Source organism: Saccostrea cucullata, unplaced genomic scaffold, assembly GCF_032062105.1.
Source record: "Saccostrea cucullata isolate Sc308-1 unplaced genomic scaffold, CSIRO_AGI_Scuc_v1 ctg477, whole genome shotgun sequence".
Taxonomy (NCBI): domain Eukaryota; kingdom Metazoa; phylum Mollusca; class Bivalvia; order Ostreida; family Ostreidae; genus Saccostrea; species Saccostrea cuccullata.
This window is the reverse complement of record NW_026930652.1, coordinates 383886-406379: the sequence shown is the minus strand read 5'-3', so window position 1 is coordinate 406379 and position 22494 is coordinate 383886. Positions and strand designations below refer to the sequence as shown.

General features: G+C 33.5%; 1 protein-coding gene and 1 non-coding gene across 3 annotated transcripts; one reads left to right on the top strand and one right to left on the bottom strand.

Annotated features, from left to right (window-relative positions):
- Positions 1 to 1602: 1602 nt before the first annotated feature.
- On the bottom strand, positions 1603 to 22002 carry LOC134229479 (eukaryotic elongation factor 2 kinase-like). 2 transcript variants are annotated; one of them, XM_062711232.1, is made up of 13 exons: positions 21922 to 22002; positions 20997 to 21616; positions 20408 to 20445; positions 14309 to 14480; positions 13331 to 13477; positions 12796 to 13056; positions 12297 to 12572; positions 12013 to 12051; positions 9254 to 9373; positions 8743 to 8946; positions 8060 to 8184; positions 7005 to 7183; positions 1603 to 3989 (listed from the first exon to the last, which is right to left on the bottom strand). In XM_062711232.1, exons 2-13 carry the CDS (start codon positions 21414 to 21416, stop codon positions 3859 to 3861), a joined length of 2112 nt encoding a protein of 703 aa, XP_062567216.1. In that variant the 5' UTR covers positions 21417 to 21616; positions 21922 to 22002; the 3' UTR covers positions 1603 to 3858. The 2 variants fall into 2 exon arrangements, with proteins under 2 accessions (XP_062567216.1, XP_062567218.1); XM_062711234.1 differs by lacking the exon at positions 12013 to 12051 and having other exon boundaries at positions 21922 to 22001.
- Positions 22003 to 22197: 195 nt separating this feature from the next.
- Trnal-uag (transfer RNA leucine (anticodon UAG)) lies at positions 22198 to 22278 on the top strand. Its single transcript has one exon. It is a non-coding gene; the product is annotated as a tRNA-Leu (tRNA).
- Positions 22279 to 22494: the final 216 nt, after the last annotated feature.

The following is a 22494-nucleotide window of genomic DNA, read 5'->3' as shown; positions in this document are numbered from 1 at the left end:
ATAATAATTTTTATTAGGTCACAATTGTCAACTCAGGTGATCTATTGCTATCTGTTCCGTCCTTCGTCTTGTGTTAACAGCTTCCTCTTGGAAACCACTCAACCAATTTTGGCTTAAAGCTTCTATTGGTGAAGGGGAACAAAAATTGTGAATTTCATGGTCCCTGCCCCCCCTGGGGCCTGAGGGTGGGGCCAAAACATCTAAAATTTATACAATCTTTAAAAATCTTCTTTACTCCTGGACATCAAGCAGTCAAACTGTGGACAAGATTGTAATAAGCTTTGAGACTTCTACCAAAATTGTGAAATCCATGGCCCCAGGGTCATGGGTTCTGGTGCTAGGGCTTGACTATAAAGATTATATAGTGGAAATGCATCATTTCTTTAAAAATGTTCTTCTCTGCTCAAATACAAATACATTTGTAAACTTAACGTAGAGTTATTATGAGGAAGGGTGTCTCTTCAAAAACTATGAATTTTATGGTCCCAAGGTCAGGGGCTCTGGTGTTAGGGTGTGACCATATAAATTATATAGTGATAATGCATTAATTCTTTGAAAATCTTTTCCTCTGCATGCTCCTGGGTATTAAAAAACAACTACATACATAGTTAGGACGAAGAAGGGTGCCTATTCGAAAATTATGAATTTAATGGCCCCAGGGTCAGGGGTTCTGGTGTTAGAGCTATACCATATATTGAAAATGCATTAATTCTTTTAAAATCTCCTCTACTTCTGGGTATTAAGCAAAACTTCTAGGATGGGGAGCTCTAATATAATATACTGAAATGAATTAATGCTTTGGAATCTGCTCCTTGGTATTAATCAAACATTTATGATGAGCAATGGTGCCTTTTCCAAAATTGTGAAATGTGTGGCCCCAGGGTAAGGGGTTCCTGTGGGGTGGGGGTACTACTGATTATTGCTGAATGTAACTAATTAGTTGAAATGCATTTTCTATACCCCTACTCTGCCTATGGGTATTAAGACACCAAACTAAGTATTCTAAGTGTATAGTTATGATGAGAAATGGCGCCTCTTTCAAAATTGTGAATGTCATGGCCTCTGGTAAATTCAGTGGTTGGAAAGTTCTTACGATTCTCAGGTGACTTATAAGGCCCATGGGCCTCTTGTTTTTGAAGAATGAAATATATGGAGATAATGAACAGTATTTACGCTAAGAAACCATAAAACAATACAAAATAGGAGCAGAGCAAACATGAACCTTATAAACATCATAGGTGGGATCAGGTGCCATGGAGGAGTGAGCATCCCCTGCCGACTGGTCACACCCACCCTATGTCCTTGTCAAGACTGGGAAATAATGGAAAAATTCATCGTCAATTCAATGTGTAAATAATGGACTAACAATTAATATGAAAAAACATCAGTAAGCATTTAATTCAAAGATAAACTGTATTTGCTGAAGAAATCAGTATTAAAGATTACTCAGGCTTGTGCATTTTTGGCTCATCTCAACAGAGTAAACCTTTAAACAGACAAGTGGAAAGCTGTCAGCAAACCTGCTTTTATTTGAGTTATCATAACTGATGTTCCTAAAATGAAGTAAATTTATCCATTTCAATAAAAAGAGAAGTCTTTGAATAACAGTTTAACATTTATTGTGAAATAAAAGTCAAGTAAACAGCTGTTTTTAAAACATTATGCATGTTTAACAGTAATTTCATGTATTAATAATGTGTATGCATGGATTGAATTGATACAATGAATGTTTGGCATGTCTTCCAGCCTATTCCACACAAACAGACCAACAAGCATCAATAAACAAGTTAATCTGTTTAGAAGCGACTGAAACCTGAAGACACGCCACATTAAAACAATGTATTAAGCCCTAAGCACAGTATACGACTATTTCATTTAGAGTGAATAGAAAACTTCACTTGAATCTCGGAATACTAAATTAACTTCGGGAATACTGTAATACTAAGGAAAGACAAAACTATTTACTAATGGCACAAATGCATCAACAATGTTTCTAGATCTTTATACTAGTATTCAGTGGCTACATGGTTTTGTTGAAAAAGGAAAAATGGTTTTAGTACAAACTAATCGTTATATATACATCACAAAACTTCTGAGTGTTAGAAATGTACGAATCAATTTTCTAAACAGGACTATGTAAGATTTTCCAAATCTGTACAATGCACCCCTCCAAGATTTCTGCACTAAGTTGTTACATTGAAGTAAAATATAAACGTACATTTATATCCTGCTTTCTGGATGAAGACAAATCTGTCTATCCTTGCTTTTACAAATGCTGAAGCCTGACACCATATACTGTAAACCAACTTTTATTCGTGTGCGAGAAATTTTTGCGAGGTTCGAAAAAAGGCTTGGTCTCCAATATTTATGTCGCAAACTAATTTTCAACAAGTAAATCGCAAAATAAAGTTGTCGCGAATAAAACTTGGTTTACAGTAAACCCCCCCAATTCCAATTGATGTACATGCAAGTGGCAAAAAACCCCACAGTTTTAAAAATAAAATATTAATTAAAAAAAATGCTTATTGCATAAAGGGAGAGTATTATTATTGGTTGAAAGTGACAAGAAAAAAAAAAAATTAAATCACAGCAAATTTTGAGGGGAAAAGTATTGGATATGAAAGACTGTTAAACACACAAATTCACAACAGAAAATTTATCACAAAAATTTATAAGAAAAGCAGGACTCAGTGTTGCATAATTAATGTCAATATGAAAGCAAATACTTGCCTTTTTTATTCTTGTTTGATTGTGTCACATTAAAAAAAGTAGAAAATGTAAAAAAATATTTCTCATAAGAAATTGTTCTTTAAGTATTAAATAGTATTGAACACATTTCTATTTTAACAATAATTACCAATGATTCTGTTAGTTGAACACACAAAATTAAACCTACATTTAAATTGTAGTGATTTTAAAATGACTAGTAAGGAACCTATGTATTCTTATAACAACCAAATTTGCTTCTATGACTCAATTAAATCAGGCAAGAAAAAAATATCATGCAGTTAATAGGTGAAAAGCGAGGCAACATGCATAAACAGCTGTAAAATCATTAAAAAATAAACAACATACAAAAATAAATGACGTAACTTGACTAACAACAGAGAATTAATGGAGCCTTCTTGTAAAACATTTTTTGAAAAATGTTTAAAAAAAATTAAGTAAGAGGGAAAAGTATGAGCAAATAAGAATACGAACTTTTTTTTTCAAATCTTGACTAATTTGTAAACTATTAACTAGAACTTACTATGATAAAATTTACTGCTAAAACATTGGATTTCCCACTTTACAGAACACGTAAAATATTGAAACAATTAAGATAGATTCATGTACCTGTACAATTAAAGACACCAATGACAACATACAAAAACACTGATTTCTAATAAAATACACAAAATTTAACACACAGTACTTACTGAGCACAAAAAATAAAATATTTCCTAATACTAAAATCCCTCAAAGACAAAAACTTGATGTCAAGTTCGAGATCAAAAAAACAGAAAAAAGAAGAAAAAAAATATCATAACAAAACAAGATTTCAATGTTTTCACAAAAATGTTTGGAAAATGTTTGGAACATTAGTTCAGTATGAGGTTTCTTGGTTTTAAAGAAAGAGTTGCATATGACATATTATCTGAACTGAAAAAAGTTCTGATTTACAAATGTGAAAACTGTTTTACGCTATACTGACCACTATTGTCATGTTCCAAGTTAACAGAACACTGACAAAAGACAGTGTACAACCTTCAAAAATAAAATGTTAATTTACACTGTACATTGTTTCTTTTCTACAGAACTATAAATCCCCCACTTGGGGCCCCTTCCTCCTGGTGTTTCCTCCCACTCCTCCCAGTCCTACCCAGTGGTTTCCTCCTTGTCCTCCTCCATTTCACCGTATGCCTCCTCGGCCAGGGTGAAATACTTGGTGGCCAGACGACCCTTCATGGCTTCCATAGCAACTTCTGCTGCCTCATTATACAGTTCTCCTAAATAAAAGGAAAATGCATTTATTTGTTAAAGCACAATTAAATGCACTTAATTTTACTGTAGGGATAAAAAACAAGAGGCCCATGGGCCTTATAGGTCACCTGAGCATTATGCAACAACTTTCCAGTGATTGAATTTGATTCATGTTTTAATCCAGATGCTATGGCATTCACAATTTTGAAAGAGGCACCACTGATCATCATAACAATACACTTAGCAGTTGCTTAGTTTGTTTACTTAATACCCATAGGCAGGGTAGGGGAACAAAAAATGCATTTCAAGTAATCAGTAATATTCAGCATGGTCAGTAATGCCCAAACCACACATGAACCCCTGACCCTTAGGCCTAGATCCACACATTGCACAATTTTTGAAAAACCACACTTGCTTTATTTGATTAATACCAAGGAGCAGATTTCAAACAATTCATCCAGTTTCAGTATTAAGTACAGCCCCCCCCCTCCTTTATGGTACCCCTGACCCTGGGGCCTTGAAATTCACAATTCTGGAAGATTAGGACCCTTGCTCATCATAACTATATAGGTAGTTCATCTGCTTAATACCAAGGAGCAGAGAAGAAAACTTTCAGAGATTTAATGTAAGTTCACTATATAATCAATAGAGCCCCACCCTATCACTAGAACCCCTGACCCTAAGGCAATAAAATTCACAATTTTGGTAGAGGCACTCTTGCTCATCATAACTATGTAATTAGTTTGTTTCATTCTCAGGAGCAGAAAAGAATTTTTTTCAAAGAATTCATGTATTTTCAATATATAATCAATAGAGCCCTGCCCTAACACCAGAACCCCTGACCCTGGGGCCATAAAATTCACAATTTTGGTGGAGGCACTCTTGCTCATCATAACTATGCACTTGGTTAGTTTATTTAATACCCAGGAGCAGAGAAGAAGATTTTCAAAGAATTCATGTATTTTCACAATATAATCTATAGAGCCCCCCCCCCCTTACACCAGAACCCCTGACCCTGGGGCCATAAAATTCACAATTTTAGTAGAGGCACTCTTGCTCATCATAACTATGTACTTAGTTAGTTTATTCAATACCCAGAAGCAGAGAAGAAGATTTTCAAAGAATTAATGTATTTTCACTATATAATCTATAGAGCCCCACCCTTACACCAGAACCCCTGACCCTGGGGCCATAAAATTCACAATTTTGGTAGAGGCACTCTTGCTCATCATAACTATGCACTTAATTAGTTTATTTAATACCCAGGAGCAGAGAAGAAGATTTTCAAAGAATTCATGTATTTTCACTATTATAATCTATAGAGCCCCATCCTAATACCAGAACCCCTGACCCTGGGGCCATAAAATTCACAATTTTGGTAGAGGCACTCTTGCTCATCATAACTATGCACTTAGTTAGTTTATTTAATACCCAGGAGCAGAGAAGAAGATTTTCAAAGAAATAATGCATTTTCACTACATACTTATTTAGCCCCACCCTAGCACTAGAACCCATGACCCAGGGGCCATGAATTTCACAATTTTGGTAGAGGACTCATTGCTGATTACAATCATGCAAACAGTTTGACTGCTTGATGTCCAGGAGTAAAGAAGAAGATTTTTAAAGATTGCACTCATTTTAGTGGTTTTTGCCCCACCCCCCAGGCCCCAGGGGGGCAGGGACCATGAAATTCACAATTTTTGTTCCCCTTTACCCATAGATGTTATATGCCAAATTTGGTTGAAATTGGTTCAGTGGTTTCAGAGAAGAAACTGAAAATGTTCAAATGTTAACGCACGACGAACGACGACGGACGAAAAGTGATAGCAATAGGTCACCTGAGTTTACTCAGGTGACCTAAAAACTCTTTCTATAAAGTACATACATATATATAATATTTTTTTCTAAAGTTTAATAACTGAAGGAAAGTATACAAATTTGCAAATTCTCTGATATGTTGATAAGGCATTTTCATGCCACTATAATCAAAGATTTAGGGTGCATAGTTTTTGTACTGTCCATCTTCTGTTTGTCCACAAAAACTTTAACCTAGCTTGCTCATAACTTTTGTGTGGGTGAGGTTATGACTTACATATTTAACAGGTGTATTCCTTGTGGGTACCACCAAAGACCTCTAGACCTTGAAGTTTGACCCACTTTTACAAATAATTACTACACTTCCTCCTATGCCATAACTTTTGAACAACTGATATGTTGATAAGGCATTTTCATGCCACTATAATCAAAGATTTAGGGTGCATAGTTTTTGTATTGTCCATCTTCTGTTTGTCCACAAAAACTTTAACCTAGCTTGCTCATAACTTTTGTGTGGGTGAGGTTATGACTTACATATTTAACAGGTGTATTCCTTGTGGGTACCACCAAATTTGACCGTTAGACCTTGAAGTTTGACCCACTTTTACAAATAATTACTACACTTCATCCTATGCCATAACTTTTAAACAACTGGTTCTAGGGCTTTCATACTTCACATGTGAGTTCATTGTGACAAGACCTTTCAAAGCTATAAAAATTTTGACCTTTTGATCTTGACCTTAGAATTTGACCTACTTTAAAAAAACTTTTGCCTTGGCCATAAAAAAGTTTTATTTAGGAATACATATGGAAAACATTTAAAAATCTTCATCCCAGAACTGTAATTGGTCATATTTTTATGGAAGTATCCTCAGGTAGTGTAGATTCAAGCTTGTGCAAATTGTGACTCCTGGGGGTAAGGTGGGGCCACAATGGGTGATCAAAGCTGTATATATGAATACATTGGAAAAATCTATGTAAATTTTCTTGTGAACATCAAAGCTTTGATTGGTCATATTCATGCTAATTTTCTGCTATTTCCAAGCGAATGAGCTCAGGTTATTGATGTGACCTCTTGTTTTTTTTAAAAACCTTATAACCCAAATAACCTTTCACTATATAACTGGAAGTTATCCTGACAAGTTCTTGATTTCATGCACAAGACTTACTATGATATCTTTTACTTTCTTCTTTATAGCCTATACTTGCCCCCTCCGCACACTAACCTGCTCTCTGGGGGTCCTTCTGTAACCCATGTCCTCCCTGTCTATACAGCTCTGCCTGCTTCGCCATCAGTTGGTAGGCAGGATCATTGATGGTACAGTCGTACTGTCCCCCTTCATCATTATCCTGGGTCTTCACTGCCTGCTCATACCAATACACTGCATCCTCCCAGGAAATGGACCTATCAGGTCATTACAGGTACATGTAATTAGTCAATTTCCTTATTCAAAGGTCAGTTCATTACACATAATTATTACAGGGTAGTCACTAATCTTAATGTTGTGGTCATTTATTTCAATGTCAAGGTCAGTTTGTTGCAGGAAATTATTACTTTATGTCATGGCCACATCTTTACAAGAAAATTTCAATATTTGTGTACCAATTAATTAATCATATTCAGTTTTTGAACTGCATAAGTTTTTGAGACATTTATATTAAGAAGGACCTGGTCAAATTTTTAACGGAAGTCAATTTGCAAAATATACATGTAGATGTTTAAATTGTTTTTCAAATATTTTATTATAACATATTAAAGGAAAAATAAGCAACATAATGTCAAAAACTACATGTATTTGTAATAGCAGGATAATGAAATGCCAAAAGATGTTACATATATCTTTATGGACAACAGATAGCTTTGGCCACGTTACATGCAAAGAGGTAAGTACACATACATTTCTCTTAGGTTGATACTGTAAACAATATTTTCACAACAAATAACAAACCATTTTCATACATTTCAAATGAGCTAAAAATCAATGAAGTAAAATTACTTTAATATAAACATTTTATACGAAGAAAAATTCTAAATACTGGTATGAGTATCATAATGCAAGGTATTCCTGCCTTTCCTTAACTTCAGACTGAACAGTTATACCCTTCATATAATTTCTTCAAATTCTCAAAATCTAATGGCCTTTGACCTTGAAAGCTACACTGAAATCTATTGTTTCGTCTCAAATCTCTCTATAGCAGCTGGCATGACAATGAATCTAAAATTTAAATATTTTAAATTTTGAATAGAAAGGCTTCATTTTCTGATAAACCCACACCTTACCTGCAAGTTCCCAGTCCCTGCCCCGTCTCAAAAGCCCTGGCCATGTACACCATAGCCCCCCTGTCACCTGCTTCTGCAGCCTCTACCATGAAGTCCACCCCTCTATTAGTGTGCTCTTCAGTTGGCTGAAGAAAGAAATGTTGCTTAAAAAAAAATTGTTTTCCTTCCAAAAAAACACTGATTCAGAATCTACGTGTATAATGACTTTATTTTCTAAATATCTGATAGCCACATGCACTAAAGTATCCCTGGTAAGAAGTCTCTGATGAGACTGTAACTCTAAAGCCTTAAATTTATTTTAGTCTAAATGTTGCACTGACTTAAAACTTTTCTTTTTTCGAGTATCATTTCAATACCATTCATTGAAATCAAAATGATATATCAGATTTTGATTCTTTTGGTAGTCTAATTGTGTTCTAAATGTCAGAGAAACTGGGACCTTGCAGAACTGAAGAATTATTTACAGAAGACAGCCAGCCAGAAAGGAATGCTAAAGAAGTGGTCTACAGCTTAAAATCATGTCATCTTAATGGAAATAATTAGCTCAACATTCTTTAAATGTAATCAATCTTATGTTCTATTATTACCACTTCAATCTAGCTCTCTCACTGGTAAAACAGCTAGCTTTAATTTATTGCCATCAAATGCGTAGTTAAGCAAACAAGGCCTCCCCTCCCTCTTACCTCCACAACGCAGTTGACCAGGACGTCCCTGTCGATTCCCAGATACAGTTTAGCCATGGTTACCATGGCCTCCAGCTCTCCTAGCTCTGCTGCATGCTCCTCGTGGAAGATGGCTGACTCCCAGTCAATTTCATTCTCGTCATAAACTGATTTACCAACGACAAACTTTCCCACCTCGTGGTATTTAGCCATCTCATGGTGAACCTGTTATTAGGCAACTTCAAATTAGTATGATGCTGAAAATTTCTGTAGAAAAAGATCTGTGTACTTTTACAATGAAATAAGAAGCTAAGAAATATATATCAGCAAATCTATTTATCTAAACCCTATAATTTAATGTACAACATCTCTTATTGAAGCGTATTTTTTCTATTAAAAAAATTTGGAAAATTCTACTTGCAATGCAACTCAATAAAGTTCAGATGTTTATCAATATATAATTTTTACATTCTCTTTCATTTAAAATATGTCATAAAATTTAGAAAATGATTCCTCCACATCTGAGACTCACTTTGCCCAGTATAGAGTCTCCAATCTTGTGGTTCATCAGTTTTCGGAAGTCCTTCTCCAGGGCCACACAGGAGGGCCTGGCATGCTGACTCGCCATCCTATTGAACTCTGCCCTCTCCTCCTATAATAGAGCCAAAAAAAGTCTTTATACAATATTATTGAAATTGAAACATGAAAAAAATGTAAAGGTTTTTATCCCAACATATGATTTTTTTAAATTAACTTGGACATCTTAGTGAGTCAGCAGGTCTATAGCTTAATTACAATAAAAATTAGATTAATACATGTAATTGTCATCTACTCCCAATTGTTTAAACCAGTACCTATAAACTATTCTTTTCTAAAAAGGTATACAGTCAATTCTCGAATTATCGCCATCCGATTCATCGCCATTTTCGCAATACCGCCATGAAAGAGAATGCCTATATACTGCATGCTATCCCTGTTGTAAAGCATACTTGCAATTAAGTAATTAAACTACAAAAATTTAAACATGTGTTATAATAATTTTGTTTTCTGTTGCAGCTTGTTTTACACAATTATTTTGTCATAAACTGCTCATATAATTTTTATATATGCTATAAATAATGGATCCCCCTATCGGCACCCCTTTCATCAGACTCAATTGTGGATCTTTATTTCATAACTGCACATTTTGTTTTAGCAAAATTTTATTAAAGAAAAGTTTTCATATACATGTAATAATAAGTATTTATCATTACATGTATTAATATTTTAATTATTCAACTCATCTATATACCATTTCAGAATGCTTTTTTATATATGTCTTGTTTTTATTAAAGAAAAGTCAAAGTATTAATATTTTAATTATTCAACTCATCTTCCATTTCAGAATGCTTGTCTTGTTTATTATCAAAGTTGATTCATAAAAGAAATATCTTCCTGTTTTCTTTGTTAGTGTGAAAAATATTTATCAAAGATTTTCAAAAGAATCTTGTCACTCTCTTGGATACATGTGCTATAAATACACATAAAACATTTAAATTGGATAAAAGTGTTGATAATGAAAATCCAAAGAATTTAAAAAATCTCAATGACAGTATTTCAATATATATCATGTGTAAAGAAATCTACATGTACACTCAAGGTTTCTATGAAAAACTATCAAGAAATTTTTGCCCCATTTTCACTGAAATGCATGAAATGCATTATAATATAATTATTCTAATCTATTAAGCTGAATTTCGATATTTTGAACACTGAGATATCAAATATAATGGATATGTTGTCTTCTGGAGGTTCCAACAACTTTTTCTCTATGTAATTTACCCTCAATATCTCACATCATTACATATCTCAACGTTTTTTCCTTGGTTCTATTGAGTTCAAAAAAATTAGGTTTGACTGTATTTCTTCTTCTTCCTATGAAGTGAACGGCCACTGCATTTTCTCATTTTGATTAAAAACGTGTACGTGAGGGGGAGTCCACGCATTTATTTACAATTTTAAAAACTGATAAAAAAAATTTGCTCTCTGATAAATTTAAAGTTATCACTTCATTTCTTAACTGCTGAATTTGGCAACCTTACATGTACATGTTAATGCAGAAAAAATGGGGGGGGGGGGGGCAAAATTTTCAAAGAATATAAACTAGTAGTACATATACAATAAAGTGAAATCTTGACAAGGAAATGTGATACGTTACCATTATGTGTACATTTGGTAAGTGGTTAGTGTGTTTGGTATGATGTGGATCAAAGTGGAATTGGTTAGTCATCTTCTAGTGTGTGTAAGAAAAGCATCAGAGAAATAATGGATATCTTGGATGTGGATACCTAATTGATTTTACATGACTTGGAGTAGAAAGAAAATGACAATATAGATTATATTAATTTGATCATATTACCTGATTTTCGCACTGTGGAGACTAATTTATGGTAATTGAGATATAATATGCATTACAGAAATATTAACATATACTTTAATCATGTTAATACCTGATTTTTCAGACACTGGCATAAAGAATTTAAAAATAATCAGTATACTTGAGTGTTCTTAATAATTAAGAAAAAATGTTTATCTTTCATTTTCTAAAACTAAATCCTTGTGAACATGAAATATATGTATAAGGAGATAACAAACAATGCTGGAGCTCAAAAGTCCATTAAACAATACAAATCAAGAGCAGAGGAAACATAGACCTCTAGAAACTTAATGGTGGGATCAGGTGCCATGGAGGAGTGAGCATCCCCTGCCAACCAGACACACCAGTGTGTGCTCCTTGTCTTGGAAATTACAAAAAATAACATCATCAATTCAGTGTGTAAATAATGATTAAACCAATGAAAATGTCAGCCATGTCTTACAATTTCATGCCAAGATATTGGCACTGGTGCCTAATCTCAGAACTACAAAGTAAACCTCATATTTCAGATAACTAAACCTAATTTTATTGAAGACATTGGTATCAGACAAGAGTTTAGTATTTCAAAGACACATCAACACATTTGTTACATGGACTTCACACACAGATTAAAATTAATTTTGGGATACAAGGCAGGTTATAAGCATAATCAAACAGTTAATTAAGTTTAGTGGTTCATTAAGATACACTCTGTACAGAATGAAAAGATGATGTCAATCCATTTGCTATGATTGTCATCTTTCTTTTCCCTCAAATAAAACCAAAAATCTCTTAAAACACTCCAAACAAATTAGATTTCACAGCCTAAAAACACCACAACATAAATTATAAACACTTTGCAAACTCTGATGCAAACTGTGTGTGCTACTGTCTACCTCTATAACCGTGAATCTTTCACATTTTATTCTGGATCCCTTCACAAACACAAATAATATACAGTATCAGACATTTTGTACACATCTACCAGCAACTAATAAGGTCAAAGTCAAAACATAGAATCAAACAACTTTTTTCAGTCTTAAAAAAAAATCCACCATTTTTTCTTCTCATTTTCCAACCCTTTTTTTTTTTATCACAACAACAAAACAACATCTAAGGACAGTATCAATATCTGACATTGGAATGGTTGAATAAATATCAAACTGTTTTCAGAACTGACCTCTTTTGTCAAGGATGATGACTGGCTATCTGTGTCACTGGGTGACCTAAATCTGACCCCGAATGGCCTTGGGCTGGGGCTATCCAGAGACATTGGTTCCTCGTCATTGCTGGTGCTTTCCGGGTCAGTCGGTGGTGTGTGACCGTCGCTGAGCACGGAGGAAGATGACCGCTGGCGATCAAGGAATCTTGTGATGTCGATTTTCTCCGTAGACGGAGACAGAGAGAGGCACTGTTCTACTTCTCCTCGGACTTTTGTCTTCATCATCGACTTCCTCTGCAATTAAATATTGAATTTTAGAAATTACTGAAACCTTCCAACATCCTCTTAAATGCATAGAAAATGATCTGTTTACATTCATTATATATTTTGTTTAAATACGAAAATTATTCATTTTTTATAAATTAGAAGTTATCATTCATCCCCCCCCTTTTTTTTTTTTAGATTTTCAGGGTTTATCAAAATTATCTACAATGTGAAAGTTTCTCAATAAACAAACCTGTGCCCTCAGAAAATCTTTGTTTGATGTAATCTCTTTTGGGGACAAGTCGAACTCGGTGAGATTGAGGCTGTGACAGATGTCATTACAGGTATGGGTGTGGAAGAACAGAGCCATACCCTTAGCTCCGAGATTTCCATCCCCATATTCACCTGACCCCACTGTGTGTATCTGGGGGTCTGTGTATAGATCCCCCACCCCCTGAATATCCACCACAATCAAGGTGTGGCCTGAACGCTCAAAGGTAAAATGGCTGAATGCCTATAAGATAGGAAATTGAGAATTAAATAGTGGATATTTAATTTGATTAGAAACATAATTTTTTTCATTTCAATTAAAACTAATCCATTCATTGAAATTTTATACATATATGCAAAATTGATTTTTAAATCTGGGATCAAATTACATAATACATGACAAATCTGAAGTAATGTAGTAGAACGGATAATCCTTAATAATTCAGATAATAAATTCACCAGTTGTTCCAAAATTAACCCAAATTCTGAAATAATACTTAGAAATAAATTGAGCTTACCTGAGGAGTGTAGCGCAGATTTTCGTCCACAAACCCCGAATTAGAGTTATACTTGATATACTCTCCCTCAATGAAGTGTTCCAAATGATACAGGGGCTCTCCCGGTCTATCCTTAAACTCCAGAATGTACATCTGAAAGATGTCCACCTACAACAAAATTAATAAAATTCATTAGTACAGTAAAACTCGGTTATAACGAAGTCACTGGGACCTGTGAAATTACTTCGCATTATCACCATATAAGAAAGTCATGCAATTTTATTAGCTGGGGATCCAAGATGACTTCGCTATAACCGTAAATTCACAATATCCAATATGTTCGTACTAAACGAGTTTTGCTGTAGTGACAAAATATTATTTTCTCTTTAATTTAAGAAGATAATATCTCATGTTCTTCTCTTGCAATTGAAATTTAAACCATAAAAGCTCCACCTATAATCATGATTATATTCAGAATACCAGGTATTATAAATCTATTCTAAGACTTGTTTTACTTCACCTGAGAGCATAATGCCACAAGGAATCTTTGTAAGAAAGTCCAGCTTTACCTTCTGAGGGGATGGAGGTTATGTCTGTGTTCTTTACAATCTTTGAAGTTTAGGGCTAAGCGTGGGGGTATGCCTACTTTCTCTGCCTTCCTTCATTTGGTTTATTTACCTTCTTTGGGGGTTATGCTTGTTTTCTTCACCTTCTATAATGTTTTGGACTGAGGGCTGGGTTATGTCTATTTCTTTAACGTCTTATCATATATTGTGTTTTCTGTACATGTACCTTGTTTGGGGGTTATGCCTAAAGCTTACCTTCTATAATGTTTTGGACTGTGGGTAGGGTTATGTCTATTTCTTTAACGTCTTATCATATATTGTTTTTTCTGTACATGTACCTTCTTTGGGGGTTACGCCTAAAGCTTACCTTCTATAATGTTTTGGACTGTGGGTAGGGTTATGTTTATTTCTTCCTATCATATGTTTTCATTACCTTCTTTGGGGGGTTGTGTCTGTTATATTCCTCCCCCCAGACTTTCGCGTCCATCTGCAGACGGACATCTTGGAAATAAACCTCCCGATCCACGTCTTCAATGTATCGCTTTGCAACGTAATTCTGTGCATTTCTCCAGTCACCACTACGTGAGAATGTCGAGATCTTCTTCCTGAAATCATACAGGGAAAAAAATTAAGTCATATATAATATTAAAACTAGAACTGTCCAATAGGGACAAATACCCCCGCTGTGTTTTTTCAGAGTAGGTGCCAATTCACAAATATTTTATGGATCTATTAAGAGGTGTTCACTATTGTCTTAAAACAAATCGAGTGAAAATATAATTGTGGTGAAAATATAATTGCATGCTCATTACTTTTTTTCAATTTATGAAGTGTAACAGTTTTTTTTTAAAATTTCATTAAAAAAAGAAATTGCAATATATGCTACTCTGAAAAATAATTGTTGAAAAAAGAAATATTATACAGAATCAAATTAATCTTTATAACTTTATATCAAATTCATTTTAAAAATAATAAAGTGTCCAACACAGCATGTAGTCAAATATTGATCATTCAATTAATATAAACAGTTTAGAGTGTGAGGAAATCATGGCAACATTTAAAAGGATTTCCATAATTTTTTTCCTTTTGATATTTGTTTAAACATCTCCTGTGGTGTAAGCATTAATTATAACAAATAATCATCAAATGGTTGCATTATAGTCCATATGCATATATCTTTCATGTGGGACATGATGCTCTGACATTTGTTACTTTATTTTAATTTTTTTTTTAAAAATATATCAATTTAACTAATTAGTATTAAAAACTTAATCTATAACAAATTGATTTTAGAAAGTATCAAATGACATATGCGATTTAAACTACATTCATTCCCATTAATCAGAAAAAAATGACAGACAGCTAGCTTTCCTACATTGAAATTATTAATTAATCTTTGACTGGATGCATGTCCACTGATAAATGCCAAGGGATGCAATTTTCAGTTATCAAAATTCTCTTTGACCGGTGCTGGGAGAGGTAGATTATCTCTTATAAAATAACATTTGATATGGATTACTGTAAAGTATATAATGTGTTTACATTTTTGGGATTGTGTAATTCAATAGGAAAAGACAGGTTTCTTTTTAAAATTTCACTTAAATTAAAGGTCATTACACACCTTCTAGTCAAATTAATTTGATGATTGTCAGTATAGTTTTCTAGTTATGAGCCAAACAAAACCATAAAATAAAAAAGAAAAAACATCTAAAAATCAAAAAATTACCCAATATTCATATATGTGTACAAATTTTCATGATTTAAGAATTGCTGATTCCAATATACCCCTCTAAACTTCGTTTGCGGGGGTATAAAAACTTCATTTGCGGGGGTATAAAAAAGTGCCACATATCCTATTTTTTCATTAGGATAATATAAGTCAAATGAACATCGTGTTTATAACAATGTGCATAACAGGGTTGTCCATAAAACCAGGGAAATTCTTAAAAAAAAACATATTTCTGTTAAAAATAAGGTTTACATCATGATCATATGAAAAACATTCATGAAAAAGACCCTGCAGGGAGATGCTGGAAAATGATTTTAATTTGAATGTGCTTTTTCGTGCTTCATCTTCATTACAAAGTCAAATTAATTCTATTTTTGGACTCCATCTATCAAAATATCTATATGTGACCATGATTTGAAAATTGATTCTTTTGGAAAAAGACTTCATAGTTATCATGGTTATCAATTCTTTGAATTTGATAGCAGTATCTGTGCATATATACTGGTCGTCTCAAATAGCTAATGATTTTGTTTTCACGATAAACTAAACAAAATACGGGTCTCCCACTTAAAGTTGAACTCATTATTATGATCACTGTGGTTTTCACTTCAAACCAATATTGACATTCTTTCTAAAAAAAAGTTTACTAGTGAAAACATCAATAGATCTACTTATTAATTTTATTAAATCTGAGATTTTACAAGTCTTGGATTTGATGGTTCTGCATGTGTATAAATATTTTTCTCTGGATACCTGATATGTGTACATTATGGGCACTTTAATGAAAGGAGAAAAATTCAAGGTCTTAATTACTCCTTCATCTGTTACTCTCAGCTTTGTGTAATGTGTTAATAATCAGAATTTAATTAAGTTCTTATTGATTTAACCCAGCTGTGTGCTTCTCCATAGAGTCCATAATAGGAGACAATCAGAAAAATCTCATGATGGCAGAAATATACGAAATCCAGAACCTGTATATTTCCTTCTTTGATCATGTTGATAAATACACAGTTGTATATATACACATCGATCTGATCTACCTTCTTTACCTTCGTTAAGAGGTCACCTCACCTGTTTTACCTATATAAATATATTCATGTCAACAATCCAGTGTTTACTATTATCCAAGCCAAGCAGCTTACGTGAGGTTTTGCAGTATTTACTACTTACGAGTCAAGGTGCCCGTTCTGGGATAATAACATAAGATAACGTACGGGTCTGTTTATTAGATCTCCCTGGTCAAAGACCTCTTCTAGGTCTTAAAAATTAATCAGGCAAAAATTGGCCATGATATATTGAATTTCACGTTATGTTCAGAGAAAAAAAAACATCAAAAACAATGTGTTTGTCTGAGAAAAACACATTGCACTAGAGTTCAACTAGCGGTTTTAGTTTTCAAATGACTTAGTAAGAATAAATGAACGAATTTACCGATATTGTTTTGAACAAATTGTTTGAGCCTTTAGCAAGTTCAGTGTGTATATTGATATTCCACCAGAATTACTAGGAAGCACTCTGTCTTTGTCAATTCAAAGTGCTAAGTGGCACGTGCAGTTGTGCACACTCATATATCTTTAGCACTCTTACTGTCATCATTCTTCAAGCATGCAGTGTTTAATGCTTGCACAACAAATCAAGATAAGGGATAGGATCTACATTCATAAGATTGGTCACAATACCCATACCTCAGCATTTTCTTTCAATTTTTAAAATCAATAGGTAAATAACATATGTTTTGATAAATTATGGAGATACTGAACAGTAAACAAGTTCAAAAGTTCACTGAAATAATATATTAAAATTTGGAGTATAGCATACATGGACCTGTAAAAATATCAATGTGGAATTAGATGCCATGGAGGAGTAAGCATCCCTGATCCACCAGTTGCACCTGCCATCTGCTCATTGTCATGATTCAGGGCAAACAGAAAAATTGATGACAATTCAGCATGTAAATAAAACATTTTGTATGAAAATGCCAGTCAGCATTCAACCTAATGATAGATTCATTGTAATTTGTATTAGGTAGGCCCAGTAAGGCCCATATAAATTATTTATTATGATTGATATGATCAATGTTTCAACTTATTCCATGCAGTATCTGATAGATCAAAAACATATGGTGACATTAAATTAACTAAGCATGATTAACAGCCTCATGTATGTCTGTTAATCAGGGAAGCTCTAGCTGTTTCCTTAAAAAAATATTGGGGTTACTTTGCCTATGTATTTAGGGTAGCTCAGTAATTAGAGCACCTGACTTAAGAGTGATACAGGAACCCTGGATTATAGTATTTTTTTTGGTTTATTCAATCATTCCCCTCCCTTTACTTCTCTAATATATTCAATAAATCACTGTACCATTCTTTCTAAAATACACCTTATCGATATGGCATTATTAATACTTGTTTACACTGAAGAAAACTGTTTAATATTCAAGTAGGTGGTTTAATATTTCTTGGAATGGATTCAAAAATGTTTTGTTCTCCCATAACAAATTATTTTTTAGCATGTTAAGGGACACTCATCAATTTTGTGGCTGTCTCCAATCCCTCTACAACAATTATAACAAGTTCCTTTTTCTCAGAAAACTGGGAAGTTTGTTGTGGTATCAAAATTATGCACGGTTTGCACTGAATCCACTTTGTAACCACTTTGTCAATAGAAACATGGGCCGTCATAACAGATTTTAAAAAGGCTGTCAACATTTGCTAAAAATAGGCAACCAACATATACTGCTAAGCAAGCATTCGTATCACTTGCAAAACGATGTATAACACAGATGTCCATCACGAACATGCTGCATGAATAACAGTTGTATACTTCAAAGCATCTATAGGTTGTTTGTAAGAGTATCCACTTAAAAAAAAATGATACCCTTACATTCACTATCAACCTTTACAGCTGCTACCAGCAGTGTTTTCAAAATAGTTCATACCAGCTTGAACAAAAAACTTTTTGGAAAATAATCTGCTTTGATTTTTTTTTTTAATAAATATCCCCTATTTTAACATGATAAAAAATATAAGTACATTTTGCTAACTAAGCATTCAAATCCACCCCACCCCCCACATTTTCACTGGGCACTAACCAAAAGTTTTGAGCTATTGTGCATAGATGTATAGCATCTCTACATGCAAATAAACAATTTATACTAAAAGTTTAACAATTTCATCTTTTTCTACAGAACTAGTACTAGCTGGGTCAATTTTAACCAAACTAAGCAGGGTATCCTTTTTTAGGGGGAAAAATTAATAAAATTAAAGTTAAAAAAAAATGATGGGGTCATTAAAAGGAAAATTCTTCTTTTCAAGAATGTAAACTCCATGATAGATTAATCATAATTTTAAGAAGCCACCCTTAAGTAGGGCATAGAAAAAAATATGTTTGTTTCCGCTTTCCTGACCGACCCTAATTTATAGCGCCGACCCTAAAAATTTTTTTAATGCTCTTGTCCCATGAAGTGCAAGTAAAATCCACTTTGCAAGGTTTTCAGATTGGTCATTTCAGCTATAAGTTTAATTTTACAGAAATGCTTGAAAACACCATTTCTTTTGTCATTAATGCTATTTCTATAACGTTTGAAATCATGAAACCTATATTTTTTCAGGAAAGTGGAAACAAACATATTTTTTTTGTAGGTTAAGATTCTTTGAAATCAATAAGGATAGGACAATGAAATTAAAGTTTTCCATAGAAATACATAAGGGGAATCTTTTTTTTAAAAATTCTCAAGATCAGCAAAGCAGCGATCAGTCATATTTATCAGGTTTATGTAGAAGCATCCCCAGGTTGTGAATGTTAAGGTTTATTCAGATTGTGATTTCCAGGGGAAGAGTGGGGTCACAATAAAGATCAAATTTTTACATAAATTGCATCTGGAAAAAATTCTTCTCAAGAACAGCAAAGCCATGACCTGTCTTATATATGTGGAAGCAGCCTGGTAGAGTAAATACAAGTTCCTTTAAATCATGACCCTCCAGGTACGATGTGGCCACAATTGGCAATCAAATTTTGCATAGGAATACATAGGGAAAAAAAAAATTTCATTTTTTTTTTTTTACCAGGAACAGATTAAAGTCATTATTAGTGATATTTGTAGTAAAGAAACATCCTCAAATAATATAGATTTAAGTGTGCTCAAATTATGACCCCCTGGGAATAGGATGGGACTACAAAGGGTGGTCATATAGGAAAAAGAATGCTGATGGACAAAAAGGGTCAGTTACTTAGGTGAGTGTTGTGGTCCATGGGCCTCTTGTTTCAAATATGACTTCAAGTTAATGCAGATAATTTCCTAGTTAAAAGGCCTTACAGTAAATTTAAAATTCCTACAGATAAAGAAAAAAAACTCCCCAATTAAAACACAAATTAAATTCACCATGTTCACTGGATTACATTATGTACTAGAGCTTCATCAAGCGACATACTATAATATTCACAGCAGCAACAGTTAACATATCATACATTTGGCTGCAGCAAAAAAACTTTGTCTATAAATATAGTTTTTACATGCACATCTGCCAAAAGATTAAATTACATGGACTGGATACATTTATTCATGTCATATGGATGTCTGAAAACACATACACAAACAGAACCTAAACCAGCTCTTTCTATGTTTGTAAACATAACTTCATGAAACTTACTTCATTTATACATCTTTTTTTTTCTTTACACAATCTGTTGCGAATATATGACTCAATCTTCATAAACAATGCAATTGATTTTTTTTAAAGTAATGAAAAACAGGATCAATAAATATATAAAAATGTATCTATATAGATAATCATGCATACTTACAGCCTATAACATTGTCTCATTGCACCACGATTGAAGGGCTGAAAAGAAAAATAACATAATAAATTCTGATACTAAAACTACAAACACAGCTTAAACAGGTTGGGACCAATCTCCCAAATGGGATATAATAGTCCGAATGGGCTATAAATTTACAGTGCAAAAATTGAAATTTTTTATTTTGGCTATAAATATCATAAATCCGCATCAGGACACTTAAAAAGGAATAACTTTTGGTTGACAAGTTTTCATGTATGCCAGTTGTTTAGGAGATTGATCTCTTGGAAGTTCCTTAACTTCTTGGGTATTAATCTTACAAACAGTAGGATTGCAGAAAAACTTGCTTACCAAGAGTTATTCCTTTTTAAGTGTTTTGATGCAGATTTATGATATTTATAGCCAAAATAAAAAATTTCAATTTTTGCACTGTAAATTAATTTATAGCCCATTTGGGTTATATCCCAAATGGACTATTATATCCCATTTGGGCAATTGGTCCCAACCTGTTAAAAATATTGTGACAATATTCTGAAACTTCAAATTTTATAATTCAACAATTGAGTTGAATAAAGAATTCAGGATATGATTGTACCTTTTGCATCATCTTGATTTGAACTTCATCTTTAGTCCATGTTTTTCTATGTGGGTTATACCTATGTCTTATACAAGTCTCTGTAACTATGTCTTCAATGTGAAAAGTGGCCCAGGGGTCGGACAAATCCTTTGCTTTTCTGATTGCTGAAATCCAGTGATTATGAGCACGGGTATTGCCAGCTTTTACTTTCAGTTTTAAATTGGCCAGAGGGGAGTACGATTTAGAGAGTCGCCTCTGTCGAAGCGTCATATGCGCTTTCGGTTTGTTTTCCTCCACTTCATTTTCAGACTCTCTCTCATCGGAGGCATCATTAGAACTCTCATCTTGGTCTTGTTCCTCTTCATCGTCACTGAAGTAGGTTAACGGATACAATATGATGTCCCCATCACTTTCAGTGGATGAAATTGACTGAGACATTGTCAATGGTCACTGGTGGACTTCTCGTTTTCACCTGAATGTCCAGTTTTAAGTTTTTGTTTACAACTCAAAAATCAAATAATATTCGTAGAATTGTATCCATAAAAATTCTTGTCATTTGGAATTCCATTTAAAATACGTTCCTTGTTCATGTTGAATGTTCTTCTTGAGAAAGTTCTCGACCCAAGGATGTCAATTATCTAAATCACCAAATTAAAAATGAGTAAAAGATGACATTTCATATGTTTCGACAAAGTTAATAAATAATTATTTCCGTAAGTGTACAATATTTGTAGCACTTTACAGCATGGACCGAATGCACTCCAGTTTACTGGTTCAAGTTTTGTGTCTGATGAGTAATAGACCAATTATTTAGATAATTTTTTTGAACAAATACTGCATTATAATGGTAGATTTTACATTAAGGATTAGAAATTATGGGTCTATATCGCATGCCAACGCATTTATTTGTTATCTATCTCAAGACGCACAACAATATGCTTACCGTGCGTGCGTAGCTTCCTATTTATGTTCCCATAAACATCGCATGACCTTGGTTTTATTCGAAACACCTCGGTCATTTCCCTAGAAAGTACACCAGAACTTTTTTTTACACATGTTTAAGCAGTGGAAAAGATATGAATGTAGCCCATGAATGTTTCAGACACCCCGGAAAGCCAATGTTAACGTTAAATTTTAAAATAACATCGTATCAATCATAATATCAACATTCCACTTTATTGTTTTGTAATATTACATCTTTATTGCCTCTGCTAATCAAGGTAGCGTGGCCGAGTGGTCTAAGGCGCTGGTTTTAGGCACCAGTCTCATTGAGGCGTGGGTTCGAATCCCACCGCTGCCATATTTTTTTACTTTTATTTTCACCACAGTAACTATACACTTACTCAATATAATGTACGTGATTTAATAAAACAAAACAAAAAAGAGCCACACCTCAGCTCCCCAAGTAAACTTAATGCCTCCAAGTTAAACATGGTGTGCATACAAAGAAGAATTAAATGAACCAAATCTTTTTTTTCATTTTGTATGTTTTTTCCCTTAAAGGATTGTGAAAATA